The following is a 25,578-nucleotide window of genomic DNA, read 5'->3' as shown; positions in this document are numbered from 1 at the left end:
CTTGCTGTAGTACTGCAGGTTGCCTGGGAATCTGGTCTTCATTTCTCAGGTCTGTACCCTGAAGCTACTACCATGGGTCTTAGATCCTAAAGCCCCTGAGCTAGCGACCTTGGCAGCACAATTTGAGGACGGAGATAGGAACGATTCCTGCTGAAGCTTCAGCTTTGGGGAAACTGCCCCCAGAATAGTGCTGCTTGGGGATCAGCTGCACCGAAGGCAGGGGCTCCAGGGACCTATTCCAGGTCTGGGCTACCCTGCTCCCCATCTGACCCTTTAGAGAGGAATGAGGGCCAGGGCTGTGATTGGCCTGAGCTGGACAATGCCACTATGATGTCGGCCCACTCCTGCTGTGAAATGGAGGCTCCTCAGCCCCAAGGGTCAGTGGAGCTGCCGTCCAGACACAGGTCATGGTGAGTCAGAGACCCTCTGGCCCTTAGATTTGTGCCTACCTCCAGAGACCTGCTCAGAGCTGGACCCCAAGTAACACAGAAAAGGGTAGACACTAGGTTACAAGCTTGCAAACGAGACAAGGAAACCTTTCAGAGAGCTCCAGCCAAGTGTAACTCCAGGCTGAGGCCAGCTTCTCCAGTTGGGGGTCTTGACCCTGACAGTTGCCCCCCTCGAAATGGGTGCTGACCCAACCCTCCACTTGAGGCTCTCAGGTGGCCCACTTCCTCACCCAAAGATTCCTGGGGTCTCACTCAGCATGTGGAATGGGGGACCAGATCCTGGTCCCAGCCAGGCCCTCATGTTGGCCTGGCCTTTGCAGAGTGGCGGGTATGATCTCAACCTCTTCGCCAGCCCTCCGGACAGCAACTTCCTGTGCTCTGTCTGCCATGGGGTTCTCAAGAGGCCAGTGAGGTTGCCATGCAGCCACATATTCTGCAAGAACTGTATTCTGCAGTGGCTAGCCAGGTGCTACTGGGTACCCAAGCGGCTGGGAGGGCAGCAGTGGGCAAGAGGGCCATTCCTGTGGCCCAAAACTGGGAGGAAAATCTGCAAAGCCTTGAGTCTTAAGATTCAGTTGCTGGGGGCAGCCAGTTAGCTCAGTTGGTTAGAGTGCGGTGCTTAGAACATCAAGGTTGCTGGTTCAATCCCTGCATGGGCCACTGTGAGCTGCGCCCCCCACAACTAGATTGAAACAACTACTTGACTTGGAGCTGACATGTCCTGCAAAAACACAAAATTAAAAAAAAACAATTCCTGAAACTGAAATATGCCCCCCCCCCCCCACCCTGTGGTATCTGTACCCCCGGCTCCAGCCTCAGAGCTGAGAGCTCCCTATAAAGACCTCTCATGCCTGGTAGAGAGCAGTGACTACCAGTGAGGTATGTTACCACCACTTTCTACCTTCCCAATCACAACACTTATGCCTCCTCCTAGACAAATGACCTGTCCGTGCTGCAGGAAAGAGGTGAAACAGAGAAAGATGGTCCATGTGAATAAACTCCGGAAGACCATTGGCCGCCTGGAAGTCAAGGTAGCTCAAAGCATCCACTGCCACCACCCTCCTTGCCCCTTTCAGGAATGGGGCAGAGCCAGGAGAGAGGGGACAAGGAGAGTCATATCCTCAGAACCAAGTGTTTCTGCTCCAGCAACACAGACTGTAGCCTTAGGGTCATCAGACCTGGCTGAGACGTCTCATCTCTACTGCTTACTTGCTGTGTGACTTTGGGCAAGTTACCTAACCTCTCTGAACCCCATGGGGCCTCAGATGTAAAATGGGGATTAGAGAAAATTTTTAAATGATGAAGTGTGTGCTGTGCTGGCTATTACTCTCCAGCCCCCTGATTTTACAGTTGGGAAAACTGAGGTCCAAAAAAAGTCTGGCATACATACAACCCACTACACCAGCCCAGTCATGTACCTCCCTGTTATCTAAGCCTCAGGCCCTGATCCCTCCTCTCAGAGATTAGTCTTCCCACCTCCAAGCATTTGCCCAAATGGTCCCCTCTCTCTACTACGTCATCGGTGCCATAAGAGCTTGGGAGGCTCCCAGTTAGTTCACTGGTTCCTGGTCAGTGGGATAGGGGATACTCTGGGGGATGGGCTGGCAATGCCCGACCTGGTTTGGCTCACACAGTCCTCTCCCCCACCTCCAGTGCAAGAACGCTGAAGCTGGCTGTTTGGTGACGTGCCCCCTGGCCCATCGCAAGGGGCACCAGGACTCATGCCCTTTCGAGCTGACGGCCTGCCCCAATGATGGCTGCACGGTGCGGGTGCTGCGTGGGGTCCTGGCCGAGCACCGGCAGCACTGCCCGCACGGTACCCGGCAGCACTGCCCCCTCGGCTGCGGGCCCACCCTGGGCCCGGCCGAGCGTGTACGCCACAACTGCTACCACCAGCTGCGTGAGGCGTGGGGTCAGCGCCAGGAGCGTAGCCGGACCCTGGTGCTGTGCCTGCTACGGCGCATGCGCAAGGTACACCGCGCCACCAACCTCATCCGCCAGCAGTTGGCCCAGCTAGGAGACTTCCTGGAGGACGATGCCCTGTTTCTGGGTGCTGGGCAAGAGGAGACTGAGGCCAACCCAAGAGGCAGTGGTCGGGCTGAGGTGTGGGGGATCCAGGGCCAAAATATCTTGTAAATATAGGGGTAAATAAACGCGAGCCCTGGCCTGGCCCGCCCCACCATCTGTGTGCTTACTGGCCTCACACTCTTAATCACAATTGCTGCCCCCCATTTCTCCAGGCACTACTACGTACCTTCACCCTGCAGGGTCACTTTGGCCTTTCTCCCTGTACCTCTCCAAGTTCTTTTCCATCACTGGTTTTCTCACTGGCTGTTCCCCCTGCCCAAAGGCTCTTCCCCTCACTCTTGTTTGCCTGGCTTCCTTCCACTCAAATGAATGTCTCCTCGCAGAGGTTTTCCCAGTCTCCTTCCCAGTTACTTTCTACCAATATGCTTTCCAGCTTCATAGCCAGTAGCATAAACGTCTCAAAACCCTGAACACAGAGTAAAAGCCAACTCCTTACAGAGACTCACGAGGAACCCCCACTCTCTCCGATCTCCTACCCTTATATTCTTCTCCCAACTAATTCCCTGCAGCCACATGGGGTTCTGTTGCTCCTCCTAACGCCATACCTCTGCACTGGCTGTTCCTTAGCCTGAAGCACTGTTCCCCTAGATAACCACATGGCTCCTTGCTTCAGGTTTTTGCTTAGGTGTCATGAAGCAAAAACCACCCATTTAAAATTGCACCCCCTGAACTCCGCTCCATTCCTCGGTGATTCTTTCCACAGTACTAATCATTTAACTATCATTATTCCTTGCCCTTCTGCACAGCCCTCACCCCCCCAACACGTGACCTACTCGAAAGCAGAGGTTCCCCCCGCCCGTCTCCCAAGTGCATAGAACAGTGCTTTGCACATAGAATGTGCTCAAATATTTAAACGACTCTGAGTTACTCGATTTATTCAGTTACCTGCGTTATTTCTCATACCAGACAGTGAGCCCCGATGCAGGGCCTGGTTCAAGGCTCTATCTACTCACGGATCGCACCCAGCCACGCTTGCCCCCAAACCCCAGAATGCCAAGGGGACAAGACCCGCAACATTTCCTACGAATGCCTTTTAAAACTTCCGTTAAGAGGCGGTACAGTTAGCGACCCAGCCCCTTATCAGTCTACCTGCCCCAGCCGCTCTAAACACCCCCACCCATCTCCAGATCGGAAATGCCTCTCCTAGATTTCGCTTCCTGGCGCAGCAGCCACTGCCCACAGCAAAGATGGCGCCGAGCGCGCAGTGTTAATGACGTCACATTAATAGCCGGCTGTGACTCCACCCAAGCGCGCCGGCAGCGCGGAGTGGCGTGCGTGTGTCCCTCACGCGGCGGCCGCGGCGGCGGCGGAGACATGGAGGAAGCCGCGGCCGGAGTGGGCCGCTTCAAGGCTAAGTGAGCCCGGGCGCCGGGGCTGCGGGCGCAGCCGGGGGAGGGTACCGGGTTCGCAGCGGAGTAGCGAAGGCGTCCCCCGTAGACCGGGTGCCCATTCGGACCTGGGGAGTCGGTGAGGGGTGTATACAGACTGGCCCGCGGGGTCCTGGCGTGGCGGCTGCGGTTTTATAAGATGAAGGACCCGGCACCGACTGCTCTCGGGGAGAGCGGGCTCCAATGCCGGGCGCAGTCAGTGTCGGTTACTTAAACTAGGAGCTGGTTTGGGGGTTGGGGACAAGAAATCCCAGAGAAGGAAGGGGAGGACTGAGCACAAATGGAGGCTGGTCCTGGACAGAAGCGGGACCCTTCCTCCCTCAAGTAGCGGGAGAAGAACCACTTTTGGGTCAGACGGCCTGGGAGCTTCACCTGCTGTCCTTCTCCAGGGAAGCAGGAAGAGCGGTCGGGAGATGGACGGGTCAGCAGTGGCCCAGAAAGCCAGGAATCCTGTGCTACTCAATCCCCAGCCTCTGCTAAATGTCTAAGTACTTAGTGTCCACGATAGGACAGGTTCAGCTTCGCGTGTGGAGCGCATTCTGATGGGATAAGCGTATTGAGCAAATCCTTTCCGTCAGTGGCTGTGATAAGTATTAGCAAAAGGAAACCCTGGTACTGACAGCACCTCTGTTGGATGGGCGACTGGCTTCACGGGCTTGGAGACTGTGTTTCATCTTGGCAGTAAGGTTTCCTCCAGTGGAGTTAGCCAGGTGCCATTGAAAGCTGGGAAGAGAGGTCCAGGCCACATACAGGGAACAGCCTGTGTGAAACAGGAAAGGTCAGCAGTGGCCCCTTTGGGCAGGATCTTGGAAACATGTCAGGAGAGGGGAGGGTTTTAAGGCAGGATGGTAATGCAAACTGAGTTATGTTCTAAAAGATCTTTCTGGCATCGGGGTTTGAGGCAGGGGGTAGGGAGGGACCTGGTCTTGAAGAGGCTGGAGCAGCTGCCCAAAGGGGAGAGTGCAGTGGCCTGGACCATCGTGGGAGCAGCGGAGGAGGGTAAAGGGCTGCTTGGGGACTGGGATGCAGGCCAGGCTGAGGACGGAGGAAGGAGTCAGGGTTGGGTAAGGGGCAGGCTGGATGTTGCTATGAGCTGGTACCCACTCCTGACCTCCCATGGCCAGCAGGGGGCGCCCAAGGCCTGGCCTGCTGGGCACTGGGGAATCTGGGAAGACTGGGCTGTTGGACTGCCTGTGCTGTCTGTCGTGGGACCCAGTGTGGATCACCAACCAGCTCTGGGTCTCGATTCTTCTGTAACATGGGGATACCAACACCCACTTCCCAGTGCTGCTGAGGCGTTAAAGAAGATAACAGTGAGAAGAACTCAGGGACTCTACAATCACAGGGGCCTATTGGGTTGACTCCTGGGAGAGCATCCAGCACAGGGCTGGGCACTGGGGACCAAGGGGTGGGTAATTCACTCTCTCCCTCTGTCCTTCCTCCAGCTATGCTGTCGAACGCAAGATTGAGCCTTTCTACAAGGGCGGGAAGGTGCAGGTACCAGCCCAGGGAGGGGCAGAGTGGTGGGGCAGGCAGGGGCTGCAGAGTGTTACTTTGGCTGAGATCCCTCTGTCCCTAGCTGGACCAGACTGGGCAGCACCTCTTCTGCGTCTGTGGTACCAGAGTCAACATCCTGGATGTGGCCTCGGGGGCTGTGCTGCGGAGCCTGGAGCAGGTGAGGGCGGGGAGAGCCAGGGTGAGGGGCTAGTGTAGAAGGTAGCCTATTCTCATGGTGTTCTGTGTGCCCACTCTTGCCCCCTAGGAGGACCAGGAGGACATCACTGCCTTTGACCTCAGCCCCGATGATGAGGTATGTGGGGCAGGAACAGGAGATGGGCTCCAGTACCTCCCAACCAACCTTTGGATCTATGAGGATGGGTGGCCACGCCTCTCCCCCCCCAGCTGAACTGCGTCCTCCCCAGGTGCTGGTGACAGCCAGCCGGGCACTGCTGCTGGCTCAGTGGGCCTGGCGAGAGGGTAGCGTCACCCGCCTGTGGAAAGCCATACACACAGCCCCTGTGGCCACCATGGCTTTCGACCCCACCTCCACGCTGCTTGCCACAGGTAGGCCCCCAGCTGAGGGGGTGGGCCAGCTGGAGGGCACATGGGCAGAGGGCTTTGGGTATACCTGTCCCTTTACCTCAAACACATTCCCATAGGCGGCTGTGATGGGGCTGTGCGTGTCTGGGACGTCCTGCGGCATTATGGGACGCACCACTTTCGGGGCTCGCCCGGTGTCGTGCAGTGAGTAGGAGGAGCAGAGGCTGGGTGGGCGGGGCATCACGCTGGGGTACCCCACCCACCCAGCTCACCCGCCCCGCCCATCCACCTGCAGTTTGGTGGCCTTCCACCCGGACCCCGCGCGCCTGCTGCTCTTCTCCTCAGCCATAGATGCCACCATCCGCATGTGGTCGCTGCAGGACCGATCATGCCTGGCCGTACTGACTGCCCACTACAGTGCTGTCACCTCACTGACCTTTAGTGCCGATGGCCACACCATGCTCAGGTCAGTGGCTGGCCACCTAGGCCTTAGCAGGAAGGGGAGGGCCAAGGCTGAGAGCCGGGAACTGAGGTAACTGTTTCCCCCAGCTCGGGCCGGGACAAGATCTGCATTGTCTGGGACCTGCGGAGCCACCAGGCCCTGAGGACCATCCCAGTGTTTGAGGTGGGGACACTAGAGGGTCTGGGCTAGTGACTGGGGCAGGGCTGGGGGTGGGGCTGCTCCCTCTGACCTGCTCCTTCTCAGAGTGTGGAGGCCGCAGTACTATTGCCAGAAGAGCCAGCCCCCAAGCTGGGTGTGAAGTCATCAGGCCTGCACTTCCTGACAGCTGGCAGCCAAGGTGTGTGGGGCCAGGCCAGGGTGGGCCGCAGGGACTGGAGGTAGCCTATGGACCTGTACGTCCCAGCAGCCCCTGTCCCTGCACAGGCATGCTGCGCGTGTGGGAGGCAGCGTCTGGGCAGTGTGTATACACACAGCAGCAGCTGTCAGGCCCTGGGCAGGAGCTGACCCACTGTACCCTGGTCCGAGCCGCTGGCCTCCTCCTCAGTGTCACTGCTGACCACAACCTGCTGCTCTACGAGGCACATTCCCTGCAGCTGCAGAAACAGGTAAGCGCTGTCACTGCTCCGCCTGTGGCCTAGGAGCACCAGCCCTCCATTCACGCCTATCCTGGCTTGTGTCCCTCCGCCCCCCAGTTTGCCGGCTACAGCGAGGAGGTGTTGGACGTCCGGTTCCTTGGACCGGAGGACTCCCACATTGTTGTGGCCTCCAACAGCCCCTGCCTGAAAGTCTTTGAGCTGCAGACATCAGCCTGCCAGATTCTCCACGGCCACACAGGTGAGGGTGCCAGGTTGAGGCCCCCTGGGAACCCCATCCTGGACTGGATTGTCCCCCTTCCCTGAGCTGATCTCCGACCATTCTCCCTCCTCTTCCTCCCAGACATTGTCTTGGCCCTCGATGTGTTCCGGAAGGGGTGGCTCTTTGCCAGCTGCGCCAAGGTGAGGTACCCCAAGAGGTGTGGAGGAATGAGTCCCAGGTGGGGATGCCCAGCCCAGCCTCTGTCCTCACCCCTTTCATCCCCAGGACCAGAGCATCCGCGTCTGGAGGATGAACAAGGCTGGCAAGGTGACCTGTGTAGCTCAGGGCTCTGGGCACACACACAGCGTGGGCACCATCTGCTGCTCTAGGTAGTTGGTCGGGGCTGGGGTTCCAGGGGTGTCACTCACGGAGGCCCAGGCCCCGCTAATGGAGTTCCAGTTCACGGAGATGGGGGAGAGGAGGAGGTGCTTTGGCCTTGCTCTTTGAAGTGCCAGCCCAGGGGTGTGGAACAAAGAACGGGCCAGAGGTACCCCCAGGCTCCATTGGGGGTGTTTCCTGGAAGTGGCCTTGGGGCTGCCGGATGGATAAAAAGGGTGGGGATTGAGGCAGAGAGAATGACCCTGAGCAAGGTCTAGGTGGAGTAGGCGGTCCCTGCATTTAGGACTGGGAGTCCCATTTTGGGGACAAAGTCACCTGGTGTGGCAGCACCAAGGGTGGGCAGTGCAGTCTTAAGTGGGGTCAAACGGTTACGGAGATGTGTTTGGATGACTTAGGCCGTCTGCATTCTGGGATGGGCCATCTGGTCTGGGCTATGGTCCTGCAGTCCGGAGTTGTGGTGTGTTGGCAGACAGGCCTGGTGGGGGGATCAACAGGTGTCTCCCCCTCTCCCCAATTGGGCTCAGGCTGAAGGAGACCTTCCTGGTGACGGGTAGCCAGGACTGCACCGTGAAGCTGTGGCCCCTACCCGAAGCCCAGCTATCCAAGAGCACAGGCCCAGACAGTGGCCCTGCCCTCCTACAGGCCCAGGCCACACAGCGCTGCCACGATAAGGTGACCACATATGGCACACTGGGTTGGGAGTGTGGTAGGGCCCTCACTGGTACAGGGGGTCTGAGCTCTTGTCACCTGCTCTTGTCACCAGGACATCAACAGTGTGGCCATTGCCCCCAATGACAAGCTGCTGGCCACAGGCTCACAGGACCGCACAGCCAAGCTCTGGGCCCTGCCACAGTGCCAGCTGCTGGGCATCTTCTCAGGCCACCGGCGTGGCCTCTGGTGTGTCCAGTTCTCACCCATGGACCAGGTGCTGGCCACAGCCTCAGCCGATGGCACCATCAAGCTCTGGGCACTACAGGACTTCAGCTGCCTCAAGGTAAGCTGCCCCCACCCCCAGGCCTGGCCCCCACCTGATGCCATTTCACACCCTTCCCATTCCAACCCCGCAGACGTTTGAAGGACACGATGCTTCTGTGCTGAAGGTGGCCTTTGTGAGCCGTGGCACACAGCTGCTGTCCAGGTGAGGGGGCTGGAGACAGGGCAAGGGTTGGGGGGAGCTGAGACAGGCCCAGTGCTAAGTCCCCTTCCAACCCCAAACCAGTGGCTCCGATGGGCTCGTGAAGCTCTGGACCATCAAAAACAATGAGTGTGTGAGGACGCTGGATGCCCACGACGACAAGGTCTGGGGGCTGCACTGCAGCCGGCTGGACGACCGCGCCCTCACTGGCGCCAGTGACTCCTGTGTCATCCTCTGGAAGGTGTGTGGGCTTGGCTGGGGTGGGCACAGAGTGGGCAGGGTAGCCTGGGGATGCCAGTCTGACGCCAGTCTGACCCCAGGATGTAACTGAAGCAGAGCAAGCAGAGGAACAGGCCAAGCGAGAGGAACAGGTGGTCAGGTAAGTCTGGGGGTCCCACCTAGCCTCCCTGGGAGTGCCACCCACATGTCTGGCACATCCTGTGCGTCAGCCTCACCCCCACCCCTCAGGGTAGGGTCTATTGGCATGACCCGGTTTATGGCATGGGAAACAGGCTCGGAGCGGTGCCACAGCTCCCCACCAGGGGGTGCTCAGGCCCAGGCTGCTGACTCCTGAGCCAGCCCCAGCCCGTTGGCCCTGCCCTCCCTCCTTCCCCTGCCAGGCAGCAAGAACTGGACAACCTGCTCCAGGAGAAGCGGTACCTGCGGGCACTGGGCCTGGCCATCTCCCTGGACCGGCCCCACACTGTACTGACTGTTATCCAGGGTCAGTGCTGCCTCAGGGGCCTGACAGGTGGCAGTGGGGGGTGTTCCTCTGGGGTCCATCATGCCCTTTCCCTGGGGCTTATCTTTCCTCCTCCCACAGCCATTCGTAGGGACCCTGAAGCCTGTGAGAAGCTGGAAGCCACAGTGCTCCGACTGCGGCAAGACCAGAAAGGTCCGCGGTGGGTGGGTGGAGGCTGGACAGTGGCTACTATGGGTGGGATGGCCCATGGGCAGATCTGACCGACCATCCCTGTCATCCACAGAGGCCTTGCTGCGTTTCTGTGTCACATGGAACACCAACTCGCGGCATTGCCATGAAGCCCAGGCTGTGCTGGGTGTGCTCCTGCGGCACGAGGCCCCTGAAGAGCTGCTGGCCTACGAGGGTATTCGGGCCTCCCTGGAGGCCCTGCTGCCCTACACAGGTACGTGGGCACAGCCCCAGGTTGGGGGTAGGGAATAGCTCAGCACACGCTGTGGATCCCATGACAATCTCTGTCATTCCCCAGAGCGCCACTTTCAGCGGCTCAGCCGGACACTGCAGGCAGCCACCTTCCTGGACTTCCTGTGGCACAACATGAAGCTGCCCACCCTCCCTGCCGCCCCCTCAGCCCTCTGAAACACGCAGAAGGTGTACTCTTCTATCCCACCTCCGTGTCTGTCTGGACGTTGTCTCATCAAGATCACAACTTCGGCCAACCCCCCTCCCTGTGCCCTGGCCTGGCCATGATGCGGCAGGCCCTGCCCCTGAGCACAGACACTGGGTGTGGGTCAATCAGAAGAGCTTTTTACTCAGAGGAAATGGGAGAGTGTAGCCTTCTGGCCCCGCCAGCCAGGGAGTCCCACCCTCAAAGGCACCTCTCTCTGCCCTGGGAGTGGTGTGGCTCCCTGGGGTCTGGAGCCTCTGGCCTGCTGCTCCAGCTGTGAGGCACTTGGTGCAGCCTTCGTGTGATTCCACACACCCTCAGGGGGGTCCCTGACCCCTTGGGGCCCGCCGCAGTGCTCTGCGGGTGATAGTACAGCAGCGACTCTGAATGACACTCAGTGGGGGGCGGGCAGGCACAGTAGGGGGAAGGGTTGTGGCCTGGGAGGGCTCAGGGGAGCTCTGGGCCTTGCCCGGCCTGTTCTCTCCATCGTCTGCCCCACAGTGGAGCCCTGGTCCGCTCAGGAGCATGCCCAGCCCATCGGGCTGCAGCAGCACAGAGGGGAGAAGACCTGTGCGGCCACCGAACCTGAGAAGAGAGCAGGGTTTGGTTAGCAGTGGCCCTGCCCCCAACTAGACCCCCACCCCCACTGCCCACAAAGCCCCCACACCTGCATACCTGCACAGCCACCAGCCGCGATCGGACATTTCCAGGACGTGCACATGCGCTCCAGCAGGCACTGACAGCTCGTCAGCCCGGCTGCCCTCATAGGCGCGGGAAGCACAGAACTGGAACCCTGGAGTGGGGTGCTTGAGGGTCACCCAGAGGGCTCCCACTTCTTGGTCCCCTTATCTCCCACTGAATTGCCACCTCCAGGCTCCCTCTCTGCATCTCTGCTGACCCCAGGACAACTCTAAAACCCCACTGTGGCTCCCTCCCACTATGGGGACCTAGCACGTGCTAAGGGGGCCACTGCCACCACCTAGTCACTCCATGGGGTCCCTCCCCTGGGCCAGGTGCTTGTGGCCCAGCTTTGCTGCACGCTGCCCAGAGGTGTTAGTGGTTGTAGGCATGGGAAGGAGGGCTAGTCTCACCACTACTCCCTAGGGGCCGGCACCCCTCTCCTCCCTGGCCTGGGGCTACCTCCCCTAGGTAGGGGGCAGGAAACCATGCCGTCTGCTGGTCTTCGTTCTGCACCAGCCACCAGCCTGTGGGTAAGAGGTGGGCAGGGGTTCAGAACCCCAGGCCCACTGGGATCCTGGAGGCAGAAGGTTGAGTCCCCAGACTTCCACCCAGCCCCACCTGAGGGGTGTCGCAGCAGCACATTCAGGGCCTCCTGGGCCCGTGCGTGGAAGGGCCGGCCCTGTGTGTCCTGGGTGCTGAAGGGCTGTAGGCATTGCAGGCTCAGAGCCTCCAGGCTGTGGATGGAAAGGCTGCGCGCAGGGCTGGCTAGGGGCTCTTCTGGGACAGGCAAGATAACAAGGCTGGGAAGGCGGTGGGTGCAGGGAAGAGAGGTGAGTGTGTGGGGATTGGCCAGCCAATCCTTGCAAGTCCACTTAGCCGGCTTGCCTTCACACCTCCAAGGCCCCTTCACCACGCCACCCCCACCCTCCAAGTGCTTCCTGTAGGGAGTTGGGGGCTGGTCAGTTACCTGCCAGGTGGCAGCCTGGGCTCTAGGTCCCGGGTTTGCGGCGCAAAGAAGCTAGTGAGAGCTGGACCACAGGGCATGCGCTCATTCGCCAGCAGCGTCTGCAAATAGGCTTCCAGCAGCTGCAGGCGCACCAGGCCACGACCCGTGCGCCCCCCGCGCACCAGCAGCGATGCGTCTGTAGGCAGGACAGGGATGGGCCATATAACCCCATCCCCAGGGCTTCCCCACCAGGCCGCTGCCGCCCCAACCCCTTCCGGGATCTCTGCCAGCCTGACCCTGAAGCTTGGGAAGAACGCGGTCAGATCTCCGTAGTAGGCCCGACTCTACCGGGAAGGTCTCCTTGAGGTTCTTCTAAGGGCGAGAACCAGGGTATTGGTGTCTGAAAGCCCACCAGGTACCCTTGGAAAGGGCAGGGGTCACTTGCTGGGATTGTAAGGACTGGAAGCCTACGTGGGGTGGGCGTGAGGGCAAGCACCCCAGCTGGGGTCATTAGTGTGTCATGCAGTTGGGGGAAATCAGATAACCCAGGCTCACTCACATGGAGCCTCCTGAACTCATCCCAGCTCCTGCGCAGGAAGGTGTTGCTGTCGTCCGACCAGCGCACAGAGAAGGCGAATGTCTGTTGGAGAAAATGCTGGGGGCACCTGGGGAGGGCTAGCCCATGAACTCCCTCCCTCCCGCCTTCCTCCTTAAGGTTGGCAGGCACCTGTAGGGTCATACCTGGAACTTCTCTGTCTCCACCAGAGCCGCTGCACGTACTGACACTGGGTGCCGAGGGCCTGCCATAGCTGTGGCTTTGGTCTCAGTCCTGGGCTTCTGGAGCTGGCGGGATGTGATGGAGGGTTCTGCTGCCTCCCTGCCCACACTGGGAGGATAGGCACTCCTGGGCACCGGAAGAGCGGTTGGAATTTCCCTATGACTCCTCAGACCTGCCAGGTCCTTGCAGCGCTGCCCTACTCCTGTGCCCCTTCACAGCTTCCTCACTGCACTGCAAAGTGAAGATCTGGGTGGAGGAGCTGAAGCACAGGGCTTGAGGGTGGGAGGGGGAGAAGAGGCGGTGGAGATGCTAGGACTGCTGCCTGAGGCCCTCCTGCCCAAGTCCGGCCGTGGGAGGAGCACAAGGAAGAGCCATCAAAGGGCCGTCAGGCCTGGCGCATCTCCCGGCTCTCCCCACCCTGGTAATGCTGGGAATCGTGAGAGCCTTCGGCCGGGGTGTGGCCCACCGCTTTGTCTTCGAACTCACCTGGAGAGGTCACCCATTTATCAGGAACTGCTTAACCCTCACCTTGAAGGGAAAATCCCTTAATAACCCCACAGTCACACAGTAGGAAATGAAATGGATCATTAACGTCAGTATTTCTGTATGTGTTGGGGAGGGGCCGACCCCAGAGGTTCTCCTGTGGTGGGTAGACTTGGGGCAGGAAGAAGACGGTCCATCTCTATAGCCACAGACACTTGGGGTGGGGGAGGTGGTGACTAAGGCTCTTTTGAGAGCCGACTCGGAATTCATGATTTATTACAAGTTACTGCAAACACAACTTCTGGGATCAGGAGTGACTATTCCCCAACTGACTGGGGAATCCCAGAGAGCATGCCCAACTGCCCCATGTTACTGGGCCGCTTCCTTATAGGGGAGATTTCTGGGGCCCCATCTAATCTTGGTGCAGTGGTTCTTCCTGTTGTTGGAGCCACCAGCTCTGACTTATGCCCCCCCCCCCAAGGGCTGGCTAAACCTTACCCCCAACCTGAAGCCTTCCAGGAAGAATTCATCTTCTAGGGCATCCTTCCAGGAACCGACCATGGCCTAGACAAAAGGCTTTTGTGTGTCTGACCAGCGGCTCTGTCTGAAGCCCTCAAACCTACCCTGGTCTTGGTCCAGACAGTGAACACCTGCTGACAGACCTTATCTGCAGCGCGCCTTCAGCCCAGCTGCCACACTCCCCCTAACCTCAGTGGGGGCCTGGCAGGGTCTAGGGTGGGACAGACCTTGCTCCCCTGGAAGACAGAGAAGCTGGGGAAGGGACAATTTACTCACAGCCAGGGACCTAGAAGGATACTGAGGCCCCCTCCATGCCCCAACTGACAGCCCCTTCTTCACACCCCCAGCAACCCTGAGTCCTTTCCACTTTTTACCTCTCCATAGCCCCTCCCCTCCTCTCTCACCTGGGCAACAACCCCCCCTAGCCATCCAATGCCGGTGTCCCTCACTTGCTGCCATGAAATGGACTCTCCAGAGAAACCTGCAAAACAGGATTGGGATCAGGCAGAGGTAGCCCTGCTCAAAACTGTCCAGGACTTTCCCATTGTCCTTAAATTCCCAATTCCCGTGATAGCCAACCAAGTCTTTGGTGGGCCCCTGCCCCCCTCTGGATATCTCCTCCACAAGTCCTATCCCACTGGCCTTACTGCCCACGCGAGACCAAGACCCTCCCACCTCCAGCCTTGGCCTTCACTGCCCTCCACAGCTGATTCCTCATCCTTCGGGCTTCTGCCTAAAGGTCACCTAAAGGAGGCCACCTGATTTACCGCATCCTGTTAGGGCCCCCACCACAGTTTGTAAATGAACATTTATTAATGTGACTTGTTTTTGTTTTTGTTGTTTCCGTCTTGACCATATCGGACTATGAGCTGAGATCAGGGTCAGATCTTGCTCTCCGCCCTGCCCAGCGCCTGGAACAGTGCTCGGAACACATTAGGCACTATACAAATATTTGCGGAGTAAATGAGTGTACTAAGCACGCAGCGGTATCCTGCGTGCCGTTAACCCTTTCATGCAGGCCACAGGATCCGGGGCCGTTCTGTGCGCACAGGAGTCCAGAGACACGTGCAGCTTCCTTTGCAGGCACGGCCCAACCCAGCCTTGCCAGGCGCCCGTTGCCGTGGCACCGGCCATGGAGGCTAATCCCGGGACCGGCCCTAGAGCGCGCGGGTCTTCTGTGCGCTCACGGCCCCGCCCCGCGTTGCCAGAGCGCCGCGCAGCCGGCCCTTGGGCGAGCCGCGGCTGAAGGCACAGATTCTGGCCGCGGGCACAGTCGGAGCGGAGCGATGGGGGCGTCAAGGGCCGCAACACGGACTTCGCCTAAACCACAGCCCGAGTCCACGGCTCGGCCGCGGCGCACCTTCCACAACACGTTCCTGTTCTACTGGAGAAAGGGGGAGCGCCGCCATGGACAACTCAAGCCTGGCTCGGACCGCGGAACTAGCCCCAGGGGTGTCTCGAGGACGCGGGCCTCCGGCCCCACCCGGGCCTCCGGCGCATCTTTGAACCCGACGCAGTCTTCCCGCTCGGCCTCCTCCCGGGTGCGGGTCGCACATCCCAGCCCTGCCTCTATGACGGACACCGCCTCCACGGCGGACCCCGCCCCGGCCCCGGGCTCCGCCCCCGATCCCGCCCTCAGTCCCAACTCAGGCCCCGCCTCCACGCCCGAACCCGCGGCGCGCGCGCCCGGCTCCTGTGGCCGCGCCCTGGCGGCGGCGCGCGCGCTGGCCTGGAGGCCGACTTGGAGGCCGACTTGGAGGCCGAGCTGGAGGCCGAGCTGGAGGCCTATCTGGCCCGGCAGACATTGCGCGGGCAATATGGCGGCGCCCAGCGACCGGGGGCGCTTCGGCGGCGGGAACCTCTTTTCCTTCCTGCCAGGCGGCGCGCGCTCCGAGGCGATGGAGGACCTGGTGACGGACGCGCGCGGCAGGGGGGCAGGGCGGAGAGATGCCGCCGCCTCGGCCCCGACGCTAACCCAGGCACCGACCCCCGACTCTGAGGTCGTCGATGACACCTCCCGGAGGCGGCCCTGCCGGGCTTGCGTGGACTTCAAGACGTGGATGCGGACGCAGCAGAAGGTGCAGATGTCGGGAGGCGCCACTTCCCCACAGAGGCCTGCGAGCCCTGCCTACCCCTAACCCTGGCCCGCGTACACCCCACCCCAACCTCGGGTTCCACATCTTGTTCTCAGGCACCCTGGGCAGATCTCCCAATGCGAAGGCCGAGCGGCCACAGGTCCTATGCCTGACAGACTTATGCCCCACAGGGTTGGCCTGTAGACCTTCAGCCACAAGTGGGCCGGATCCGCTGCAGGATCCGGCTGGGGAGGGCAAAGGGGGAGCTTTGTAGGCTTCTGGTCAGGGAAGACCGAACTGACCCTTGATCGGCCTCCTTCTGCAGCGGGACAGCAAGTTTAGGGAAGATTGTCCTCAGGATCGCGAGGAACTGGGCCGCCACAGCTGGTCTGTCCTTCATACCCTGGCTGCCTACTACCCTGACCTGCCCACCGCAGAACAGCAGCAAGACATGGCCCAGTTCATACATTTATTTTCCAAGTTTTACCCCTGTGAGGAGTGTGCAGAAGACATAAGGAAAAGGTAAGTTGTGTCTGCACCATCTGCAGGCAGCAGAGCATCCCACCTGGAGCCTGGGTCTGGGGTCCCTGACTGATGTCCTAAAGGGGAGCCTAGAGAAATAGGTGCAGAGGTGGCAGAGGGTTGCCACGAGCAGGGACCACCAACGGAATGGGGATTGGGTCATCTGAACCATCTTTCTCAAAGGCCAAACACCCTGGGGCTGCTTCTGGACACTGCTGCTTTCTGCAGCCACAGGTCTGCAGGACTTCTCTCACAAGGTCCCTGCTTAGCACTGATGGAAACCTGCAGGTTAAGGAGGACTCCACCTTGCCTGACTTCTGGAGCAGCACTGCTGGTTTCAAGACCTTGAGAACCCACTTTTTCTATTGTTTGGCATCCATAGGCATTTCTGGGCTGGACGTGGAGGGGCAGGAAAGCCCTTGCTGTTTGAAGCCTGAGCAGTTAGAACCAGGTCTCTTGCTGAGGTGGGGCACCAGGGCCCCAGTTGCTAGGAAACAGGTCTGGTTTTCAGTTATGCCTTTGTGCACGCCCCACCCCTTCCACACTGCCGGGGGCCAGGGAAGCTGGGGTGAGGCTTCCTGATTGTTAAGAGGTTGTAAAGTTGCCTGGTCTGTGACTTAATTTCTTGCCCTGGGCTCTTGTCAGTGTTTGCCAAGCTCCCTAAGTGGCATTTTGAGCAGGCTTAGGAGTCCACCCCGTCTGGATGCTGCAGGGTCAGCCCTGTTTTGGGACTTACTGTCTTCTCAGAGCATGAGGGCACTCCTGGGTGTAGCTCACAGCAGTGTCCCATCTCTCCTCCCTGGATTGAGCAGGCAAGGAGCTGGTGGGGCAGGGGCAGTGGAACCACTGCCTGCCCCCCATCCTCCATGTGCTCCCCCATGCAGGATATGCAGGAACGAGCCAGACACGAGCACGCGGGCATGTTTAACCCAGTGGCTATGCCGTCTGCACAACGAAGTGAACCGCAAGCTTGGCAAGCCGGACTTCGACTGCTCCAAAGTGGATGAGCGCTGGCGTGACGGCTGGAAGGACGGGTCCTGCGACTAGAGGGCGGCCAGCCGGAGCCCATGGGGCAGCCACCCGGGGCCTATGGATGACCTGGCTACAGAGGGGCAGGGGACTCATTAAAGTGCGTTGGAGCACTCTTTAAAAGTGTGGCAGAGCCAGGCGTTGTGTCTCAGTTGGGTGACCCCCAGACGTTGCCCATGGGGCCCTTTCCTTCTCAGGTTTGGAATTGGAGATGTCAGCTATAGGCACCCCAATGGCTTCCTCTTCTGCTAAGGATCTGTGGGGCTACAGGTGAAGGACTGTCCCTTTTCATTCAGGATATGGCCTTCTGCCCACCCCACACCCTGGTGCCCACTTTCCCACACATGAAGGTGTCAGGCTTGGCTGGGGTCCCCACACCTCTAAAGTGGACCATTATCTCCCTACTGTGTAGCTAGGAACAGCCGCAGTGACTGGAGCTCCAGAGGATGTGTGTGCTGTTTGCACTTTAGGAAAGAGGCCTGGGGGCTAAACTTTCCACCCTGCTCCATCCTTGCAGGGACTGAGGGAAAGTGCAGGCATGGTTCTCTGCGCGTCCAACAACCCTGCTGCCCATTTCCTGTCTAGCACGTGGCCTTCCATAACTGTAACAATTTCACCCCCAATAAAACTTCCTGGGGCCAGCTTCCTCGGAGCTTGAGATCAAAATAAAATGCCGGAGAAGCTGAGGACCTGGCTTCGGTGTGATTTGTGCTGGAACTTGCAGAGATGCACAGGGTCTGCCCTTGCCACTCTGTGTTCAGCTGCTTCCTCCTGTCCAGGTTCTGGCTCCTTGGGAGGAAGGAGAGGTCCCTGGGCAAGAGTGGGCCAGGATATTCTAGGAACAGCAAGGAAGCAGAGTTACTGGAGCTGAGGGAGGGTCAGAAAGGTGAGGGAGTGTCATATGGCATGAGGTCATCAAAGCCCCAGCAAGGATGGTTAAAACCACCCAGCTCCTGTGACAGGAAGGTCTTGAAGGATTTGGAGCTGAGGAATGGCGAGATGTGACTTTTGAAAGTTTCCTTGGGCAGGCCCGGTGGCTCAGGCAGTTGGAGCTCTGTGCTCCTAATGCCGAAGGCTGCCAGTTCGATTCCCACATGGGCCAGTGGGCTCTCAACCACAAGGTTGACGGCTTGATTCTCACAAGGGATGGTGGGCGCCGCCTCCTGCAACTAAGATTGAACACGGCACCTTGAGCTGAGCTGCCTCCCGGATGGCTCAGGTGGTTGGAGCATGTCCTCTCAACCACAAGGTTGCCGGTTCGACTCCCGCAAGGGATGGTGGGCTGTGCCCCCTGCAACTAACAACGGCAACTGGACCTGGAGCTGAGCTGTGCCTTCCATAACTAAGATTGAAAGGACAACAACTTGACTTGGAAAAAAGAAGTCCTGGAAGTACACACTGTTCCCCAATAAAGCCCTGTTCCCCTTCCCCAATTAAAAAAAAAATTTTTTTTTAAGTGCTTTGGCTACTGAGCTGCGATGAGGCAGGCATGGGTGGGACTGGGGAGAGCAGGCACCCACGTGGCAGCTGAGGGGGAAGCTCACCCCAGGGTGGGTGGGAGAGGACATCAGATATACCCTGAAGGTGGAGCCAAGAGAAAGCCAAAGGTGACTGGGATTCCGGCCCAAGCAGCTGGAAGCATGGAGTTACTCTGTATCAGTAAGATGGAGAAGGCTGTGAGTGAAGCAGGTTTGGGGTGACCTGGACCCAGCTTTTGAGCCTCCCTGATTCACTCAGCCACATCTGCTCCCAGACCTTAGCTTTCAGCTGGAATGGCCCAGGTCTAGTCATAAAGCTCCAGTCACCTCTCTCCCCATGGAGTGTCAGCCTCTACCTAGGCATAGGGCCAACCTGTATCATGGCCTCCTCAGTACCTTCACCTGACTGTTCCCATGGGGGAGCTGGCTTCCGAAGGCGCCGCCCAGAGGGACCAGGTGACACAAAGAAATAGGCGGGGAGCAGCCAGCGGAGAAATTGCTCTCCCTCCCCAAGATGGACTGTTCCCAGCACAGAGATTCTCTCTGGCCTTTCCCTAGTCACCTGCACGCCACTGTGTTCAGCTCAGGAATCACTGTATTTGCTCTTTCCTTCCCTGCTTCACTTCCCGGTTTCCTTAACTCTAGCGTCTCTGAAGTTTCAGCCCCCTATAAAACTCAACTTTGCTGTAGACTGTTTTCCAGGGCAACCAGGCTAAGACAAGTGGGACGCTAGTTCAAGGGAAGGTTCTGGCTGGAGCTGTCAGCACATAGACCAAAGGAGAGAACACAGAGGGAGAAGAGCCATGAGCATGCTCTGGGTCCCCTAAGCCTTGAAGGTCACAGGTGAGACAAGAGGATTGAACCTAAAAGGGTTGACAAGAAAGGCCCTGTGAAGTATGAGGAACAGGAGAGGATGACAGCTAGAGGCCTTTCCAGCAGGGTGGGAACAGCAGTGTCTGAATTGCCCCTGGGACTAAAGGGAGCAGTGACGGGACAGCTGGATAGGAAGTGGGGTCAAGATGGAGGTGTTTGTTTTTAAGATAGAAGAAAGTGTAACATGTTTGGGTGCTGATGCAAATGGTCAAGTAAAAAGGGGAAATGGATGATGCAAGAGACTGAGACAGGGAACAGCCGCTGACAGGTGAGGTGGTGGGATTGGATACACAGTATAATGGACTTGATAGAGACTGGTGGGTAGCACCACCTCTGGCCACACCTGCCCTGGGATGGGGTTTCCAAGGGCCTGGGCCAGGCACCACCCTCCATTCATACAGATGACAAGGCAGGAACCTGGATTTGAATCCCAGCTCTTCACTTTCTGTGATCCAAGATGTCAGCTGGCCTACTATTTACCATCTAAGAAATGGGGGTGATAACAGTCCCTACCCATAAAGTCATTGTGAAGCATTTGGCACTGTAAATGCTAAAAAAAAAAATGCAGACTTGTCTTATCAATGCCCTAGACAGAAACATAGGAGTTATCTGGACCCTTGCCAGGCTGACCTGGAAGGAACCTGAAGGAAGGGAAACCAATTGGGGGCCAGGGGATCTGTAGAAGAGACCCGGCAGTCACATGGGGCTGCTAGCCCCCAGCTCCGCCAAACTCTCATCACTGAGGCTTCTCCCCACCCCTTGACCCCAAACTAAATATGTCAGCCCCAAATCAGTTGGGGAGACCCAGGAATATGGAGGACTCAGAGATGCCCCAACTCCCACCTCTGCTGGCCTGGACAAGTATCCCTGAGGGCAGAGGCTATTCTCCCTCCTTATCAGGGAGACTTCTCCCTCTGAAGGAAAAGATAGGATGTGGGGGTATGGGGGGAAAGACGCCAGTGACCTATTTCTGGTCTACAGAGCCAGGGAACTGAATTCCCGTTTCCTGAGGACTTGGGGAAGACGCTGGAGCTCCCAGGCCTCAGTTACCCCCACACACGCACTCATAAAAGGGCCCTGCACAAAGGAGCTGGGTCAGGTCCCACTGTCCACCAGCCTTGCAACAGCGAAAGCAGCCCAGTGTCCGCCTGCCCAGCTGATTCCTGATACCCTGTGAGTGGGCACCCAGCTCATCGGCTCTGACTCATCTGTGATCTGGCGGGTGGTCTCCATCTCTGACCCTGGCCAAGCAGGTGAGGATGGGGGGGTGGAAGGTGGGCGGGACGGAGGGAGGGGAGGGCTCCAGTCTCGCGCGTGGACCATTCCGGGGCGGGAAGGGGGGGACGCGAGCTCGGCCCCGCCCCGCGCGCCCCCGCCGCGCGTTCTCTGTAAGCGGCAGAGGCAGCGGCAGCACCATCAGCATCGGCAGCTGCCCCGGGCTGCCTCGGACGGGGCCCGCCAGACTGATAGACGGACAGAGGGCTCCGGGGGCGCGTGGCCCGCCCGGGCCGGCCATGGAGGGAGCCTCGTTCGGCGCGGGCCGCGCGGGGGCTGCCCTGGACCCCGTGAGCTTCGCGCTGCGGCCCCAGACCCTGCTGCGGGTTGTGTCCTGGGTGAGTGCCCCCCACCTCCCGGTACCCGGTCTCTCGCGCCTCACATCCCTCGTCCTCCTCCCCTGCCCCTCGCCCCCATCCTCATCCTCGCCGGCCCCTCCCCCGCGGGCCGCAGGTTGGGATGACGTCACCCGGCTGGGCGCGCCCACCTGCGGGCGGGGGAGGGGCCGGCGGTGACAGCCTGGGACCTTGAGAGGTCACTGCCCGTCGTCCCCCATCCCCAATTCCTCCTTAGGTCTAACAGTCCTCTTCCTCAGCCCTCGCTCCGTTTTTCCTGTCCTCACGACCTGGAAGCAGGCACAGGGGTGGGGACGGGACTCGGAGGGGCTTGGGTACTCAGCCTCAGCCCGAGGAGGGGGCTACGGGAGCCGAGAGGATAAGGCAGAGCCTCTTCCTGCTTCTCCCGCACACATCCTACAGGCTCCTTGGAAGGGAGCTGACCCTTCACAGGCCCCCCCAGTTGCAACTGTGAGTTGGGGGCGGGGGTTCTCTGGGAACCTGGGTGGGGCAGCCAGAAGGGGCTCTGCTCTGGAAGGGCTTCCTGGAGGTGGTGTGGGAGGGCGAATTTTGGGGCAGCCTAACCTACTGGACCAACCCTAGGCCCAGTGGCCTGCTCCTCATTTCCACCCCTGCAGGCAGGAGAGATGGGGAGGTGGGGTGCCAAGTTCTGGGTTTTGTCCAGGGGTAGAGGCTAGTGGCAGCCGCACCTATTCCCTGGTCTTCGAGTAGGGCGGTGCCCAGGGTGGGCCAGTGGGCTCCCGCCTTCGGTGTGGATTGCCTTTGGCCAGACCAGGATGTAGGAACCCTAATTCTGGTGACTTGTGGAACACTCTGGTGGGACGAGTCCATACCCTGTGCCTCAGTTTCCCTCTTGACTAAGTCTCCAGAAGCTGGGGAGGGGGGAAAGGGGAGAAATGAACTTGAAACCAGAGGTCTTTTTTTTAGAAACATAGGGCTGCCTGGAGCTAAAAGAGCACCATCTGTTTTAAAATAATGGTGGTCCACCTCCTACCTGCCTTCCAGCCCTGGTGGGGACAGGGTGCTGAGGTTTGACTGAACCTCAGAGGTCAGTCCTGTCCCCTTTTGAGCCCAAACACTATGGGTGGTATTAATAATTAATCAGTCACGTGGGGTCATCATCCCTTGAGTGCCCACCAAATGTAGGATGCTGGGTGGGCATTATTTTTCTGTCCCCAACACCTCCTGAGCTGTGCCTGTTACTGTATTTGACATGCTAGGAAACGGCCACACAGCTCCCAAATGCTGAGGGAGGGTCCACAGCTCTGTGCAGCTGTCCCGTCGTCCCCCCCCCCCCCCCGCACCCCCTACTCTGAAGCCTGTCTCTCCCCGCCTACCTCTCCCAGCTGGCTCCACACCTACCTCCCCCAGCCACACAGGCTCAAGCCTGGAATCACCAGGCCAGTTGAAGGCTATTCTCACACTTTGGAGTGTGAGACACCACAGGCCCCACGTGGTGCGGAGGACCCAGCTTGAATTTCAGCCCTGGCTCTTATCAGCAATGCGACCTCGAACAAATCACTTCACCTGTTGAGCCCTATCTATAAATGGGATAAGAACACTGGCACGCACCTACATGGTTTTTTGGGACGATTCCATGAGCGAACCCATGTAAAGCACGGAGACTGGGCATGGCAGGTGCTCACTAATGATACATGTTATTCATAATTACTAAATATCTGAGGGAGGTATTTAGGGAGGGGTGCCCAAAGACCCTCACCCAGAGACGGGCCGTGTGCTGCAAGGGAACGCAGCAACAGGGCCACCAGCGCGGCCGCTCGCGGTGGGCCACGGTCACTTAGGCCCTCCGCTGGGAGGGTCACCACCGCCAGTGCCTGAGCGCCAACCGCCACCCGCAGGTGTTCTCCATCGCCGTTTTCGGGCCCATAGTCAACGAGGGCTACGTGAACAACGACAGCGGCCCGGAGCTGCGCTGCGTCTTCAACGGGAACGCGGGTGCCTGTCGCTTTGGCGTCGCGCTCGGCCTCGGGGCCTTCCTCGCCTGCGCCGCCTTCCTGCTGCTGGACTTGCGCTTCCAGCAGATTAGCAGCGTCCGCGACCGCCGCCGCGCGGTTCTGCTTGACCTGGGTTTCTCAGGTGGGCGTGGCTGGGCCGAGATTGGCAGGTCTCGGGAGGGAAACGCTCGGGACTTCCCTGGAGGGCGTGGCTGGGGCCCAGAAGGGCGGGCCGGGGCGGGGCCAGAGGGAGGGGGTCCCGACTCTGAGGAGAGTGGAGCCGGAAAAGGTCAGCGCTTTGTCCGGCGGTGGGCGGGGCCTGCCTGCGTCCAAATTCCCGTCCCCAGCGTGGTTGGGCCGAGTTCTCTGGTGGAGCGCCTTTGACCCTCTCGCCTGTCCACCCGTAGGGCTCTGGTCGTTCTTGTGGTTCGTGGGCTTCTGCTTCCTCACCAACCAGTGGCAGCGTACGGCGCCCGGACCAGGCACCACGCAGGCCGGAGATGCGGCGCGGGCCGCCATCGCCTTCAGCTTCTTCTCCATCCTCAGCTGGGTGAGTGCAGCGTTCGGGCGGTGAGGGCCAGGCTGGGGCCAGGGCGAGGTCGGCCCTGGATGACTCCGGGCTCCCCCTCAGGTGGCGCTCACCGTGAAGGCCGTGCAGCGGTTCCGCCTGGGCACCGACATGTCGCTCTTTGCCACGGAACAGCTGGGCACTGGGGCGGGCCAGGCCTACCCCGGCTACCCTGTGGGCAGCGGTGTGGAGGGCACCGAGACCTACCAGAGCCCGCCCTTCACCGAGACCCTGGATACCAGCCCAAAAGGGTACCAGGTGCCTGCCTACTAGTGGCCAGTAGGCCCAGACCAGGCTGGAAGGTTGCCCCACCAATGTAGGGCCCAAAGGCCTCCTGGGACCTCCCTCAGGTCCTCCTGGCCCAGTGAGGGGAATGGAGGGGTGGCCACTGTGGGCCATCCGGGGCCAAGAGAGGGTAGCCCCCAGGGTGCCTGGGCTGTATCCCCCAAATTACCCCTGTACCTTTAGTACCCAGCCCCAGGTCTGAGGTCTTGAGGAGGGGACAACACAGCCCTGGACTAGTGTCCTCCAGCCTCTAGTGGACCAGCCTGGGCAGGGGGCCAGTCCCCTCATGAAGCAGCCATCTCCAGGCTCACCTGTCCCCTCTGGGGTTAGATCCAGCTGCCCTCCATAGCCTGGTGCAGAGGCTGTCCCAGAATGGGGGCAGATATACTGCCCCAACCCCCATGCCATGGTCCAGGGAACATGGCCACTGTTCCCTATCCCGTGTCCCCATGGGTTGTGACAGTCCTGGATCCTGTCATGGTGGGTCACCCTGTAGGGCCGTGTGCTGTGTCTGGAGCCTCCTTCCATTTCCTCTCACCTACTTGCTAGAGTAGCCTGGCCCTGTCAATGTTGTGATTGTGGTCAAGTCTCAACTTTCATCTGGTAGTCCCCTACAAGCAGCCCCTCTGTCTGTGGCCCCTGCTCCAGCCCCTCCATGCCTTGGCCCAGGCCCCTGACCAGGTGTGGGCGGTTCTGGTTAGGAAGGCACCACACAGCTATAGTCCTGGGCACCAGTCCTCTCCCAGCCCTTCAGTCAGACCTTGCCCCATGGAAGCTCGGGACACCCGTGTGGCTGGCAAGATAAGCCCCTCATGAGGAGAGAGGCTCCATCTGCCCACAGTGCCCCGGAGACAGCCATTCCATGCAAACCCCTGAACCTTGGCTTCCTGAACCAGTCCCTTAACTCCCCACCTGCACTCTGTTTTAAGGCCCAGTCTGAGGTTGGAGTCCCTCTGCATAGCTGACTACTCATGCGTTGCTCCAAGCTGGCTTTTCACATTATGTCAATACCAAATGCGGTTGCCACATTTCATTCTTATGAACAGATGCCTCCCTCTGGAGTTGCAGTTGAGTGACAACCCTGTACATTGTAGCATAGATCAATTACGTGTGGATATTTAAGTGAACATGTTTACAATTTTTGTATATATGGATCTCTCCCTCCCTCCTCTGAAAGAACAATCCGTGATTGTGTAATTTCAGTGTCCCATGTTCCAACTGCAACTTCTTTATAATAAAGACTGTAAATGAGTTTACTGTGGGCCAGACACTCTTGGACTCATTTTTACCCCTGCCCCTCCCGGTGCCAGAGGTTGTGATCTGATAGGCACCATGGCCCAGAATTCAGGGACAGGGAGGTGGAGGCCAGGCTGACACCCCACATTCTGGGGCACCAGGTTCACAAGCCCCTCACCACACATCACGCTGGTGTAGAACTGGGTTGCTCAGAGCAGGATCTCTGAAATGCTGGAGAGCTCCCCATCTCTTTTATCCCTTTTATAATAGCAGGCGTACTAAATATTTCTTTATTAGTATATCTTTAGTACTTTTGTCAGTCAATGGAGGTAAAACCTTGAGTCTCTATATTACTCCTACATTCTTGAAGGATAGTTTTACTGGGTATATAAATG

At 59.2% G+C, this 25,578-nt stretch overlaps 5 protein-coding genes across 5 annotated transcripts; 4 read left to right on the top strand and 1 right to left on the bottom strand.

The window, feature by feature from the left end:
* Positions 1-748: 748 nt before the first annotated feature.
* Positions 749-2,698, top strand: RNF151 (ring finger protein 151). Its single transcript, XM_019713120.2, has 3 exons — positions 749-915; positions 1,384-1,480; positions 2,103-2,698. Exons 1-3 carry the CDS (start codon positions 749-751, stop codon positions 2,583-2,585), a joined length of 747 nt encoding a protein of 248 aa, XP_019568679.2. The 3' UTR covers positions 2,586-2,698.
* A 1,046-nt stretch (positions 2,699-3,744) lies between these two features.
* Positions 3,745-10,126, top strand: TBL3 (transducin beta like 3). The gene is made up of 22 exons (XM_019713111.2): positions 3,745-3,892; positions 5,371-5,422; positions 5,505-5,600; positions 5,688-5,735; positions 5,848-5,989; positions 6,085-6,169; positions 6,261-6,431; positions 6,515-6,590; positions 6,672-6,765; positions 6,852-7,033; positions 7,121-7,262; positions 7,365-7,423; positions 7,509-7,612; positions 8,147-8,294; positions 8,386-8,616; positions 8,690-8,760; positions 8,842-8,998; positions 9,078-9,136; positions 9,378-9,481; positions 9,581-9,652; positions 9,744-9,902; positions 9,987-10,126. Exons 1-22 carry the CDS (start codon positions 3,852-3,854, stop codon positions 10,094-10,096), a joined length of 2,403 nt encoding a protein of 800 aa, XP_019568670.2. The 5' UTR covers positions 3,745-3,851; the 3' UTR covers positions 10,097-10,126.
* Positions 10,127-10,242: 116 nt separating this feature from the next.
* Positions 10,243-12,490, bottom strand: NOXO1 (NADPH oxidase organizer 1). Its single transcript, XM_019713116.2, has 7 exons — positions 12,311-12,490; positions 12,048-12,123; positions 11,773-11,947; positions 11,424-11,605; positions 11,216-11,329; positions 10,800-10,917; positions 10,243-10,709 (listed from the first exon to the last, which is right to left on the bottom strand). The coding sequence occupies exons 1-7, from the start codon at positions 12,488-12,490 to the stop codon at positions 10,442-10,444; spliced, it is 1,113 nt and encodes a 370-aa protein (XP_019568675.2). The 3' UTR covers positions 10,243-10,441.
* Positions 12,491-13,949: 1,459 nt separating this feature from the next.
* GFER (growth factor, augmenter of liver regeneration) lies at positions 13,950-17,843 on the top strand. Its single transcript, XM_019713115.2, has 3 exons — positions 13,950-15,609; positions 15,932-16,128; positions 17,013-17,843. Exons 1-3 carry the CDS (start codon positions 14,818-14,820, stop codon positions 17,173-17,175), a joined length of 1,152 nt encoding a protein of 383 aa, XP_019568674.1. The 5' UTR covers positions 13,950-14,817; the 3' UTR covers positions 17,176-17,843.
* Positions 17,844-20,877: 3,034 nt separating this feature from the next.
* SYNGR3 (synaptogyrin 3) lies at positions 20,878-25,208 on the top strand. The gene is made up of 4 exons (XM_074323172.1): positions 20,878-21,121; positions 22,999-23,236; positions 23,502-23,644; positions 23,726-25,208. The coding sequence occupies exons 1-4, from the start codon at positions 21,023-21,025 to the stop codon at positions 23,933-23,935; spliced, it is 690 nt and encodes a 229-aa protein (XP_074179273.1). The 5' UTR covers positions 20,878-21,022; the 3' UTR covers positions 23,936-25,208.
* The last annotated feature ends 370 nt before the right edge of the window (positions 25,209-25,578 follow it).

Source organism: Rhinolophus sinicus, linkage group LG18 (assembly GCF_036562045.2).
Source record: "Rhinolophus sinicus isolate RSC01 linkage group LG18, ASM3656204v1, whole genome shotgun sequence".
Lineage (NCBI taxonomy): Eukaryota > Metazoa > Chordata > Mammalia > Chiroptera > Rhinolophidae > Rhinolophus > Rhinolophus sinicus.
This window is presented reverse-complemented; position numbering and strand designations above follow the sequence as displayed.

Bases quoted from the DNA above. Each gene is read 5' to 3' on its own strand.
- RNF151 (XM_019713120.2), top strand. From the start codon at position 749: ATGTTGGCCTGGCCTTTGCAGAGTGGCGGGTATGATCTCAACCTCTTC. The intron at 916-1,383 runs GTGCTACTGGGT...GCCTCCTCCTAG, and splicing joins ATTCTGCAGTGGCTAGCCAG to ACAAATGACCTGTCCGTGCT. The intron at 1,481-2,102 runs GTAGCTCAAAGC...CCCCACCTCCAG, and splicing joins TTGGCCGCCTGGAAGTCAAG to TGCAAGAACGCTGAAGCTGG.
- TBL3 (XM_019713111.2), top strand. From the start codon at position 3,852: ATGGAGGAAGCCGCGGCCGGAGTGGGCCGCTTCAAGGCTAA. The intron at 8,295-8,385 runs GTGACCACATAT...TCTTGTCACCAG, and splicing joins CACAGCGCTGCCACGATAAG to GACATCAACAGTGTGGCCAT. The intron at 8,761-8,841 runs GTGAGGGGGCTG...ACCCCAAACCAG, and splicing joins GGCACACAGCTGCTGTCCAG to TGGCTCCGATGGGCTCGTGA.
- NOXO1 (XM_019713116.2), bottom strand. From the start codon at position 12,490: ATGACCCTACAGGTGCCTGCCAACCTTAAGGAGGAAGGCGGGAGGGAG. The intron at 12,124-12,310 runs GTGAGTGAGCCT...TCTCGCCCTTAG, and splicing joins ATGAGTTCAGGAGGCTCCAT to AAGAACCTCAAGGAGACCTT. The intron at 10,710-10,799 runs GTATGCAGGTGT...CTCTCTTCTCAG, and splicing joins CGCGGCTGGTGGCTGTGCAG to GTTCGGTGGCCGCACAGGTC.
- GFER (XM_019713115.2), top strand. From the start codon at position 14,818: ATGGGGGCGTCAAGGGCCGCAACACGGACTTCGCCTAAACCACAGCCC. The intron at 15,610-15,931 runs GTGCAGATGTCG...CTCCTTCTGCAG, and splicing joins GGATGCGGACGCAGCAGAAG to CGGGACAGCAAGTTTAGGGA. The intron at 16,129-17,012 runs GTAAGTTGTGTC...TCCCCCATGCAG, and splicing joins GCAGAAGACATAAGGAAAAG to GATATGCAGGAACGAGCCAG.
- SYNGR3 (XM_074323172.1), top strand. From the start codon at position 21,023: ATGGAGGGAGCCTCGTTCGGCGCGGGCCGCGCGGGGGCTGCCCTGGAC. The intron at 23,237-23,501 runs GTGGGCGTGGCT...GTCCACCCGTAG, and splicing joins GCTTGACCTGGGTTTCTCAG to GGCTCTGGTCGTTCTTGTGG. The intron at 23,645-23,725 runs GTGAGTGCAGCG...GCTCCCCCTCAG, and splicing joins TCTTCTCCATCCTCAGCTGG to GTGGCGCTCACCGTGAAGGC.